Source organism: Symphalangus syndactylus, chromosome X (genome assembly GCF_028878055.3).
Source record: "Symphalangus syndactylus isolate Jambi chromosome X, NHGRI_mSymSyn1-v2.1_pri, whole genome shotgun sequence".
NCBI classification, from domain to species: domain Eukaryota; kingdom Metazoa; phylum Chordata; class Mammalia; order Primates; family Hylobatidae; genus Symphalangus; species Symphalangus syndactylus.
In genome coordinates, this window is record NC_072447.2 from 110935185 (window position 1) to 110947671 (window position 12487).

Sequence of the window (12487 nt, forward strand, 5' to 3'; positions counted from 1 at the left end):
TCTTAAAATGTCAAGGATCCAGAATCCAGAGAGGTAAATTTAAATTGGGACTCTGCCGTGACACGTGTTTACCTATGTAACAAACCTTCACGTGTACCTCCAAACCAAAAATAAAAGTTAAGAAAAATAATAAATAAATAAAGACTCTGACCAATGAAACAAACCTTGGCAAAATCCATGGGTGCACAAAGGCAGGCACTGCTATTTCCTAGGTATACTTGTGATTTAATATGTAATATAAAAGAATGAAAGAGTGCTAAGCAGACTGTTATTCTCCAGCTATTGTTTTAGAAGAATACACCTGCTAGGAAGTGCACTTCTGAGCACAGGTAGCAAATACCTTCTGTGGTTCTGTGGCTGTTTTTAGTCTTTGAACTTTGAAAGAGGTTTTCCACCTTGCTGAAAAAGGCAGCTGAATATACAGACTAACTGATCCACACACTAGCCCCAGAAGCTAAAGATAATTAGCTGTGGACCTTAAAGGAATTTAATAATAGGATTTTCCTTTTTAATTTGATTTTCATGAAATTCTATGTTTATGGAAGAAACTGTTGCTACAGTTACACAACTATTTTATCAGCCTGAAAATAGAGCTGCATAAAGAGTTGGAAAGTGTGGACAGGGTAACAACAAATGTTAGAGGTCAAATAGAACTTCTGTAGGCTTAATAAATTTGCATAATTACTTCTATTATTTTTTCCAAATACAAAAGTAATATGCCTTCAAGTAGAAAACAGCGCCAGGCATGGTGGCTCATGCCTGTAATCCCAGCACTTTGGGAGGCCGAGGCAGGCGGATCACTTCAGTTAGGGAGTTCAAGACCAGCTGACCAACATGGTGAAACCCGGTCTCTACTAAAAATACAAAATTAGCTGGGTGTGGTGGCGCATGCCTGTAATCCCAGCTACTCGGGAGGCTGAGGCTGGAGAATCACTTGAATCCGAGAGACGGAGGTTGCAGTGAGCCAAGATCACACCATTGCATTCCAGCCTGGGCAACAAGAGCAAAACTCCATCAAAAAAAAAAAAAAAAAAAACAGAAAACATAGAATCCTTCAGGCCAGGTGTGGTGGCTCATGCCTGTAATCCCAGCATTTTGGTCAAGGGATGGAAACCATCCTGGCTGCCAACATGGTAAAACCCCGTCTCTACTAAAAATACAAAAATTAGCTGGATATGGTGGCGTGCACCTGTAGTCCCAGCTACTCGGGAGGCTGAGGCAGGAAAATTGCTTGAACCCAGGAGGCGGAGGTTGCAGTGAGCCAAGATCACGCCACTGCACTCCAGCCTGGCGACAGAGCAAAACTCCATCTAAAAAAAAAAAAAAAAAAAAAAATAGAATCCTTCGCTAGAAGTTAGGATTGGACTAAATAATCTCTTTTATTTTTATTTATTTATTTAATTTATTTATTTTTGATACAAGGTCTCCCTCTGTTGCCCAAGCTGGATTACAATGGCACAATCTTGGCTCACTGCAACCTCCGCCTCCTGGGTTCAAGCAATCCTCCCACCTCAGCCTCCTGAGTAGCAGGGACTACAGGTGCATGCCAAAATGTTCAGCTAATTTTTGTATTTTTTTGTAAGGATAGGGTCCCCCTGTGTTGCCCAGGCAGGTATCAAACTCCTGGACTCAGGCGATCTGCCTGCCTTGGCCTTTGGAAGTGCTAGAATTACAGGCATGAGCCACCATGCTTGGCCTTAAAGGATCTCTTTTAAATAAATGGTATCTTCACCGGGCACGGTGGCTCATGCCTGTAATCTCAGCACTTTGGGAGGCCGAGGCGAGCTGATCACTTTGGGTCAGGAGTTCAAGACCAGCCTGGCCAACATGGTGAAACCCCATTTCTACTAAAAATACAAAAATTAGCTGGGCATGATTGTACCTGCCTGTAATCCCAGCTACTTGGGAGGCTGAGGCAGGAGAGTTGTGTGAACCCAGGAGGCAGAGGTTGCAATGAGCTGAGATCAAGCCATTGCACTCCAGCCTGGGGGACAAGAGTGAAACTCCATCTCAAAAAAAATTTTTTTTTAATTAAAAAAAAAAAGGTATCTTCTAGCTGATTCAAGTTTGTTTCAAGTTACAATCACAAATACAATTCAGTACATATACTACATTAAGGACTCATAAAAATAATTTTCTAAAATTATTTTTTAAATAGGAGGAACAATTGCCCAGCTCAAATTGGTGGGAAACATATTTGGTATGATAGGGAAAATTCTATAGCTAAGAAAGTTTCTGCCTATTTTGCTCCTTGGGGAGAGAACAAAAAATTTGAATGGGTGATACTCATTCTTCACATTTCAATTTGAATGTCATTTCTTCAGGGGAGCCTTTTTTAATTCCCTAGACTAGATTAGATCCCTGTTATATGCTCTCAAAAAAACTGTGCTCTACCTTCATAGCACTTACCACTGGGTGGAATAGCCTATTTAGTTATATTACTAGTCAATTTTGTTCTTTCTCACTAAGCTGTCAGCCAAGAATCATGTCTATCTGGTTCACCACTTTATCTCCAGTGCCTTGCACATAGGTGCTCAATAAAAATTTGTTGAATGAATAAATGAATGAATCTGGAACAAAAATTGTGGCAATTATTTTGAAACCATTCTTCTCCTCCCTTCTACCTTATAACTCTAACCAAGTTTCACAGATGTAGTCCCACAGACAAAATGGAAGATCAGATGTGCTGGACCCACTACTCAACACCCATGTCAATGGGATAAGGTATGATGGGAAGGAGTCATTAAGAAGATAAGCAATTTTGGATGGGTGTGGTGGTTCACACCTGTGATCCCAGCACTTTGGGAGGCTGAGGTGGGTGGATCACTTGAGGTCAGGAGTTCGAGACCAGCCTGGACAACATGGCAAAACCCTGTCTCTACTAAAAATACAAAAAAATTAGCTGGGCATGGTGGCACACGCCTATAATCCCAGCTACTCAGGAGGCTGAGGTATGAGAATCATTTGAAACCAGGAGGCTGAGGTTGCAGTGAGCTGAGATTATGCCACTGCACTCCAGCCTGGGTGATAGAGCGAGACTCTGTCTCAAAAAATAAGAAGACAAGTAATTTTAAGGGGAAAACAACCAACTAGTACATACAGAATTGAACATAAAAATGCTTTGGTTCTGTCCCATCTAAAATTGTATTTTCCTTAATATATAATATTAACTTCAGGATATAAAACTCATGTTATAAGTTAAAGGATTGGGCCAACTTTCTACCTTCACTAACATACTGGTCACAATTCTTGTTTCACTTTTAGAGGTTTTCCTCAAATTGTCTTCTAATTAGGAGGGGCTGAGACACAAGGTATACAGACTGCTGAGTGCTAAAACGCAACCACTTACTTTGCCCAAATTTCATTTTTGTTTCTTTGATGGATCAAAGGGATTTCCCTACAAACAGAGTAATTGATTTAGAATACCTACAAGGGTAACTACAACCACATGAATTTGTTTTCCATTTTTATAGTTTGGAGCCCTTTCCCTCCTCCACAGCATTCCACCACTGTTACTCGTGCTTCACACACTCAAGTTCAGGAAGCCACAGGGAAAGTAATCAACCCCATCTGCTAAAAGGAAGAGAGAAGGAAGGAGTTGAAGGAACACTCATATTCCACTGAGTGATATGCAGAGATGATATAGTATAAACTTATGTTCTCAACTACAAATGTTTTAAAGTGATTCAATGAACTGACAGTGGCAATAGAAATCTAGCACAAGCTTCAACAGTTAGAAAGGAGAATTTCCTAAGTTTGTGATTCTACTGCAAAACCTTTAAAGAATATGTGTCTGAATGCCTTCTATTTATCTTGCATGGGGTTTGATTATACCCAGGTACCTTCATGGTTCTAATCAACAAATCATCCCAACTCCAATACTTCTGATTTAAGAGTTTAGGTTAATATAAATTGGAGGTCTCGGACTAGCGAAGGCCTCTGGGTCTTTATATTTGCTGTTCTCCTTGTGTGAATTGTCATCCCTTGCTCCCTGCCCCTTTAGCTGGTTAAACTATACTCACCCTTAGATCTCAGCTTAAATATCATTTTGTCTAGGATACTTTTCCTAACCTCTGGGATCAGATTGGGCTCCCCTGATGACTCGTCTCAAACATTCTGTACCTTCTTATCATTATGCTTATAGCTTTTCATTACTTATTTAATTGTCTGAATTGCCAGCTAGGCTGAAAGCTCTGTGAGGGCAGGAACAGTATTTGTTTCAATAACCAGTGCCCTGGCACATAAGAGATGCTTAATAAATATTTGTTGAATGAACAAAAGGAAAGCAAAATATTAATGAAAATTACGAAGCCTTAAATAAGGTTCATGAGCTTAAGACAAGAAAAAGACAATGAAGACATTTTTACCTGAGCATTCGGTGTAGTTTATGAGGTGTCATCCCACATCCATCATCGGTAAAGGTCAAACAAGATTTATTCTTGACCTCCTCAACATCTATAAAGACCGTCCTGGCAGATACATCTGGATCTACAGCATTATCTGCAAAAGGTAGAAATCTGCGATATTAGATCCCCTTTTCCAATATTGTATCAAAATCTCTAGTTCAGTGACTCCAAGACATAGAAAATGTCCTTTATTTCCTTCACTTGGATGTTTGAGAAGGTATCAGGGAGCATTAACGGTAGTGCACTTACTAAATTATAGAGAACAAAAGAGATGATGGCAGATTGAGTTCTAAAGCTGATTTCTAGATTTCATACGAGCGATATGCAATCTGCCTTTCCACCTTCAAACTTCAGGGTCTTTAGAAAAAAGTATTAATAACTACTCCCACATACAAAGCATTTTGCTCCATTTTTGTCTTATTACTTCTTGCCTTTTAGCCCCTTTACTGTTTATATACATATACAGTAAAGAGTGGCTACGGAGAAAAGCTGAACGAGCAACTTTGGTAAAAGATGATGCATATTACACACATTACGGTTTATTTGTGATCATTTTATTTTCTTCTTTCTTACATCACCTCCTCTGTTAAAGAACACAGAGAGTACTGCCATTCCTGTTTATAGCCTAAGAGGCACCAAAAGGGTTAGAGTTTAAAATCAAAAGACTTAATTGCCTGCCTAGATCTCAGTGATGGTAGCAAGCATACTTAGAGGGAGTGATTTTTGCTTAGGTATTTTGTAATAGTTTTAAAGGTAAGGCTGTCCATCCTTTCAGGAAATGGAGAACATAGAATTAAAGTAGAAAAAATACATAGGTTCACGATTCCTCCTGATTTATGTCTTCACAATGAGTTAATTATTTAAGACTCCAAAGACATCAAATATTGCCATAGTCTAACAATTGTGTCACATCCACAACCCCAGGGGGTGCCACTGTCTAGTTGCCACATGTTTTTGCCACAGGCACCAGTCTACATAATTGTCAATCACTGACAAATGTGGCTCACTGGCCACAATTGAGGGGCAGTTTATACAATCTGTTGGATAGGTTCCTTAATCATTCTTGTCTCTGCTAAGCTCTTTGAGCAAGACAGAGTCCTTCCCTTCTACCCTCTTCCCTTTCCCTGGTATCCTATACAGCTTTAGTGATACCAAAAAGCTAAGCTGAGACAGCCAGGTCAGGTCCTGGCCATATACTTGTTCTATTACTACTGATCAAGTTATATTATTTTTTCCCGGGAACACCCCTTACAATCCAGAGAAGTATTACAAATATGCAAAACACCCATTTTTTATAATACAATTAATGATATCAGTTACAGCCACTTGGATATGTGGAATATTCATCAAATAAAACAAAACAGATTTCAAGGGTCACAATGGTATTGCCAGAGTCACTGATAAAACTGTCACTGACTGTAAACGGAAAACGTCTTAACAGTAGTACGGCATCACCAATAGTCCCAGAAGGGGATTAAGAGGCCTGGTATAGTCAATCTTTTTTTTTTTTTTTCATTTAGAAGGCCCTAAGGGAAAGTTTATTTCATATGAGTAGCAGCCACTTTTTTGTGTTTTTGTTTTTTTAATTCACATAATAGTTGTACATATTTATAGAATACAATGTGATGTTTTGATACACTTATACAATGTGTAATGATCAAATCAGGATAATTAGCATATTCATTACCTCAAACATTTATCATTTCTTTTGTTGGGAACATTCAAAATCTATTCTTCTAGCTATTTGAAAATATACAGTTAATTGTTATTAATTATAGCCATCCTACAGTGCTATAAAACATTAGAACTTATTTATCTTAGTTATAATTTTGTAGCCATTAACCGACCTCTAGCTATCCCCCCTCCCACCCTTCTCAGCCTTTAGTAACTACTATTCCACTCTCTACTTCTAAGCTTATTGCAGCAACTTCCTAACTACTCTTATAAATCTGTATCTCTCTCTTTCAATTTTATACACTGCTGCAAGATTAACTTTCCTAAAGCACAGCTCTGATCATGACATTCCTCTGCTCAGAAAACTTCAGGCTAAAAAGCCAAACACTGGAGCCTCCCAGTCACACCCTGATCCCAGATGACCTTTTTAACCTCATTCCCTACTTGGTATTTCCAGTAAAAAGACCTGTGTTTGCATCCTGGATCTGCTACTTAGTACTTTTTTAGTTTCCACATAGAAGTTAGAACATTCCACATACTTTGCCTTCTGTGCCTGGCTTATTTCATTTAACATAATGTCCTTCAAGTTTATCCATGCTGCTGCAAATGATGTATTTCCTTCTCTTTATAGCTGAATAGTATTCCACTGTGTCTATATACCACATTTTCTTTATCCATTCTTCTGTTGATGGATGATATAGTCAATCTTTAAGGACCAGGTTGGGGGCCTAGGGCCCATATAATGTGGCAAGACAAGTGGGCTAAGTTTTGGCAGGAGTTACAAGTCTGTCCTATAATGGCAGCTTTATCAGAAATGTAGTTCTTTACTTTGTAAGAGGCAGCAGTATTTTTCTTTAACTGACTAAAGGATTCAGCATTACACAGCTGCCTACACTGTTTCAAGAACCTTTACTCGGCAAGCAGGCCATGAATTGTGTTGGGACTGATCAAGACACTCCTGCTGGCAGACAACCAAAGGCACTGTGACTGATGATACAACTTGTCAATCAACTGGACATCATTTATACACTGAAAACTTTGGACATAGAGGTTTTTTTTCTAACAATTTGTGAACATTCACGATTCAAACATGTAACACGTATCAATTGCAACTACATGTTTACCCAACGGTGCATTTAACGAATCAGCTCAAAGGCCTCTCACAAAATCATCTTAATTCTTTTCCTCTTTACTGCAAGTTTTGCCCGAACTTTACTAGGTACTTTTTTTTTTTTTTTTTTTACAGGAACACACCAAATAGTTTTAACACAGGCACTTCAGGAGTTACAATGTAGCTACCAGGAGCAGCTCAACATTTTATCTCCTTGGCTGGAAGCTCATGGAATACAAGGGGGAGGGGGCATGCAAGAGGCCAGGGTCAGCTGGAGCAGTAGGGAAAGAGAGATCAGTAGAGAGGCACCAGCAAGCACAGTTTTGTACTTACTTTCAGTTTTACATGGCCTTTCATTCGGTCTCAGCAAATGAAATTACAATAATAGTAAGGCTGGCCTCAATAAATGAACTTATGATAACAAGGCACTGATCTGGAGGCTGGTTTCAATCCTACTTCTTGCTGCTTAACCCTCCAAAAATTTACCAATACATGGCAAATGCTATTGGATCCTAGAAAATCTATCTTCTCCCCTAACCCGGCCCATCCAACCAATGAACAGGTAGCACAATGAAAGAACCCTTACTCCTCTCTCCCTGCCCACCACTTAGGTGAGAAGTGTGCTATCAGATGCTGGAGTGTCTTCATTCCCTAACCTGGCCACATAATCCCATGTGCTACCGGATCACAAGGAGTTTTCTCTCTCCTAACTTGGCTCGTGCTATCCCTTCATGGGAGGACCCCATCTCTACCTTCCCCTTGCTCTCGTATCTCATCAGAATCTAGGAGGCAATGAGAAACTATTCCATGACAGCCTCCCAGGAGAGATAAGATGGCAAGTGGGAGATGGCTTTGAGGTAGTGCTTCACAAGCCTCTCATCCTTTTCTGTTTCATAGCATCATAAGGCTCCCATCCTCCCCTGTTCCAGGAGGATGGCCTATAGGTGGCTACATGAAAGACTGCCAAGGGTGGAGCTACTGTCCTACATAAATCCTACAGGTATCTAAAAGTATTCCTACCTAAAGGTAAGGTCATCACCTTTTGTCACAAGCCTATTCTTCCTTTGTTACAAACACACACAAGGTTAGCATTGAAGAGACCACAAATTTGAAATTTAAGTAATTTTCTTATCCCTCCCTCTCCTTTACCCTATACATCCCTAGACTCTCTCATATCCTGTTTACTCTATTTCCATTGTCAGTCTCTTACAGAGTTTATTTCCTCTCATCTGGATTATTGCAATAACCTCCTAACTGTCATATAAATCCATATCTCTCTCTCCTTCAATTTTATACACTGCTGCAAGATTGACCTTCCTGAAGCACAGCTCTGATTATGACATTCCCCTGCTCAGAAAACTTCAGGCTAAAAAGCCAAATACTGGAGCCTCCCAGTCACATCCTGATCCCAGATGACCTTTTTAACCTCATCCTTACTTAGTATCTGGAATAAAAAGGCCTGAGTTTGAGTCCTGGATCTGCTACTTAGTATACATGTAATCTTGGAAAAGTCAATTAAATTTTCTGAACCTCTTTTTCTTCATCTGCAGGATGAAAATAAATGCTTACCTCAAATGGTAATGTTAAAAAGTTATTTGTGAAAGCTGTTTGTAAACTTTTTAAGTACCTATCGTTTTTACTATTTGTGAACCCCATGCTCTAATTAAACTCCACTCAATATCCTTCATGCCTTTGTTCAAGCAGTTGTTCCTTTTGCCTGGAATTCCTCCCCGCCCATATCCACATGTCCCAATCCTTCAAATCTCAGCTTAAATGTCACCTCCTCCACAAAGCCTTTCCTAACCTTCCTCTTCCTGATAAACTGGAAGCCATTCCTCCTTCCTCTGAACTCCCACAGCACTTGTTTTTATCTTTGTTTATATATCGATTTCCATTTTGTTGTTAGACAAAGCATAAAACTTCTGTACATGTTTTATCTCCCCTACTAGAAGAGTGAATCTTTTTGTGCCTACCACAGTGGCCTTGCGCACAGTGGGTGCTCAATAAATATTTACCAAATGAATGATTCACTAGAAAATTAATGCTTAAGTGGAGAAAATGATTGAAGGAAAACCTAAAATGAAAGCTTTGGATTGCCAGTTAACACTTTGCTCTCTCGTTTCCCTATTATTAATATTTTCACAAATAGTTGTTATTTGGTCTTAAAATCTATGTTTGTATACATGTATGCATGCATGTGTGTGCATAATACATACACATACTCGCGCTAATACTGGACGTCTTAGATCCAGCTTAGGTTCTTTAAGGTAATGCTTATGGCCAAAATCACAAATATTCAAAATTACAAATTGGAAACTCATTAAGTCACCTGGAAAGTACAGTAAGCACAGCACAGGTATATCAAGTTCTGCACCGTGCCAACCATGAGAGAACAAGACATTTCGGTTTCCCATCCCCCACTATGTAAATCATTACTTTTTACTCCCTTGTAGTCTTTCTTGTAAATTACATACTTAACTTGGATTGTGTTCCATTCTGCAGAGGTTCAGTGCACAGCCCCAAGGCACAGCACCAAACCTCAAAGATACAGTCCCTCTGCTCTAGGGTTCCAAACGTATCAACTCCACTTTTTGCCTTTCACCTTCTAATTAAATTATACATATTGTAAAGCATTCCGTGTTATGGTTAATCATCAAAGGTCTCTATCATTCTTATCACCCTTCCAAGTAAGTCTCCTGCTACCCATTGACTTCTTACCCAAGATAACTCTCATGGCATGGCCACAGCGATTGCTTAAGTAGAGACCGGGGTTCATTTGGGGAGCTTTGAAAACATTTTCGAGAGTTTGTTCTGTGCAACCTTGCCCATAAACACTTCTTCCTTCTTTCGATTTTCAAAGCATGTATAATGCGCCCTGTATGCTGCTGCGTTTTGTGCAGGACTGCGTTTCTTCTTTGCTTTCCACACAGTAGCACACTACTGCAAAAACTGGTGTAATTGGCTTGAAGGGATCAACTGAAAACACTTTAAAAGCAAACACCGGTGGAGCGAGAGGTTAAGTCCTCAATATTCATTCCAGCGGTGTGAGGGCGCTCGTGGACCACGGACCTAGCCCTCCGCAGTAGCAGGGAGCCAAATGCACTCGTGTCATCTCTTAAGAGATGTCCCATCATTCCTAACTTTCTTGTCTCAAAAGTTAAGGAACTCCGCTTACCAGACCTTTCCCCAGGACCCGCCTCGGTCCTCTACAACGCCCCTTTGCTAGCTAGGCATCCTCCGTCGGTCGCCAGCCCCTGCGGAGCCCAGCTGCCTCGGGGCCCGAGGTTTTTATGCATCTCCTTTTGATTACTAACTAAGCTATCCTAAAGTGCCCGAACATCACCAGCGCGAGAGAAAAACCACACTGGTGTCTTTAACGCTTCGGACACACCTCGTTTCCTCCGTTTTATGAGCGGAACCTAGTTCCTGGCGAGAGAGCCATCCCCCTCCTCCGCCTGCGGAGCCGGGGCCGGTTCCGAGGCCCCCACCCCAGCCCCGGCCCGCCCCGCGCGGCTCTGCGCATTCCTCTCGCGTCCGCGGCACCACGCTGGCACTACTGCCTCGGGCGAACACGGCCGGGCCCGCCCTCGCCACTCACCTAGCAGCTCCGCGATGGCACTGAAGGGTCGCGTGTGGCTGCTGGAGTTGCTCTGGAGGTAGCGGGGGCTCATCTGGGGGCGAGAGAAGGTCCCGTCCCGCGTGAGGCCTCGGCCCGCCAGGCCCTCCCCGCGCGCCCCCCGCAGCCCAGGGGCCCGCGCGCGCGTCCGCCCCCTCGGGCCCCGGACCTACCGCGCTCAGGCGGATCCCGAAGGCCTGCGGGCCGCCGCCGGGCCGGGCCAGCCCGCAGCCCGGCGCGCCAGGGCCGGCGGGGGCCCCTCGGTACAGGAGCATTTTTTTGGCCGCCACGGTACCCGTCTGCTGCCGCCGGACCCCTGGCCCGGCGGTCCGGGACTAGCCCTCGCTCGCTTCCACTCGCAGCTGGCGGCGACCGTCCGGGACCGGCCCTCCCTCGCTCCCACTCGCAGCTGGCGGAGGCGGGGCGCGCTCCAGCCACCTGTCCCGGGCGGGAGGGGTGAGGCCGGCTGAGCCAAGCGGCGGCTCCGCCCTGTCAGCACCTCTACCGACCCGGCGACTGCCCGGGCTGCCTCTGGGCCGTACAGAAATATGGCGACCTCCTGACAGCCGCTCCTTGATCCCCGCCCCTAATTAATTATTGGCGTTTGCCATAGGCCAGGCCGCCGAGCGGGAAAGCGCGGGGGGCGGGGGCGGGGGGGGCGCGTGGGGAGGGGCGTGAATGAAGCAAGAGGAGGGAGAGCATGCATGGGATTTCTGGAACCTGGTCCCGCTTAGGCTGCATGACTAACAGGCAAGATAAGACAAGTCTTTCAAGTTCTAAAGACTACAGTGTTGCTATCTGGGAAGATAGCAAGCTCGCCTGATGGGAAAACATTCTACCTACTCTGCCTCAAATGCCTCCAGAAGCACCCAGAACTTTCTGGAAGGCAATTAGCAAACTATCTCCAAAGTCTTGCTAGCATGCAGGGACGGTGTTTCTAAAGGGAGAAATTGGAGTCACTTAAATACCGCCAAGTAGGGGATTGGTCGAGTTATGAAGTATGCATAAAATGAAATACCATGCAGTTCTTAAAGGCCATGTTTGTAGATAAGTATGTGTTGATGTAGAAAAATATTCATGAAGGAATGAAGAAAACAAGGAGTTACAACATATTGTGGAACGCGTGATGCCTTTTCTATTCGAAAAACAAGTATATATGTATGCATATATACATATATACATATACATGCATACACACATATACACACACATACATATTTATATATACACACACACATACATACATACATACATACACACACACACAATGAAAACCACTTGATATACACCAAGATGATATCTCTGGGTCTGGAACTAGACACTTTTTCCTTTTTTCTTACCTGTATTTTCTAATATACTATAAATATACACTGATAATAGAAAAACAGATTCATTAAAAATATATGTAATGTTCTATGGCATGAATGAACTATAATTTATTTGACCATTCCTTTATGGTAATTTAGGTTGTCCTCTTTTTTTGAGTTTGACAATACAAAAAATGCTCCTTCACACACTGATGTACAGGTCATTAATTTCTGATACTGTTATCTCCACAGAATGAATTCCAAAAGACGAGACTGCTGCATCTAATAGCATGTGCATGGTTTAATCTTAATAAGTACTGTAAGGCAATTTGCCCTCCCAGCAACAATCAGCGCTATTTTGCCATGTTCATAG

At 42.3% G+C, this 12487-nt stretch overlaps 1 protein-coding gene across 3 annotated transcripts in view; it reads right to left on the minus strand.

Moving 5' to 3' along the window:
• The window catches only part of MORC4 (MORC family CW-type zinc finger 4), a 59448-nt gene extending 48123 nt beyond the window's left edge, over nucleotides 1–11325 (minus strand). For 2 of the 3 annotated variants that reach the window (XM_055268619.1, XM_055268618.1), the window contains exons 1-3: nucleotides 10981–11325; nucleotides 10790–10862; nucleotides 4368–4500 (exon numbers count right to left, since the gene is read on the minus strand). In XM_055268619.1, coding sequence (XP_055124594.1) covers nucleotides 4368–4500; nucleotides 10790–10862; nucleotides 10981–11082 — 308 coding nt within the window. In that variant the 5' untranslated portion in view covers nucleotides 11083–11325. The remainder of the gene's footprint in view (nucleotides 1–4367; nucleotides 4501–10789; nucleotides 10863–10980) is intronic. The other variant, XM_055268620.2, reaches the window with a different exon arrangement.
• Nucleotides 11326–12487: the final 1162 nt, after the last annotated feature.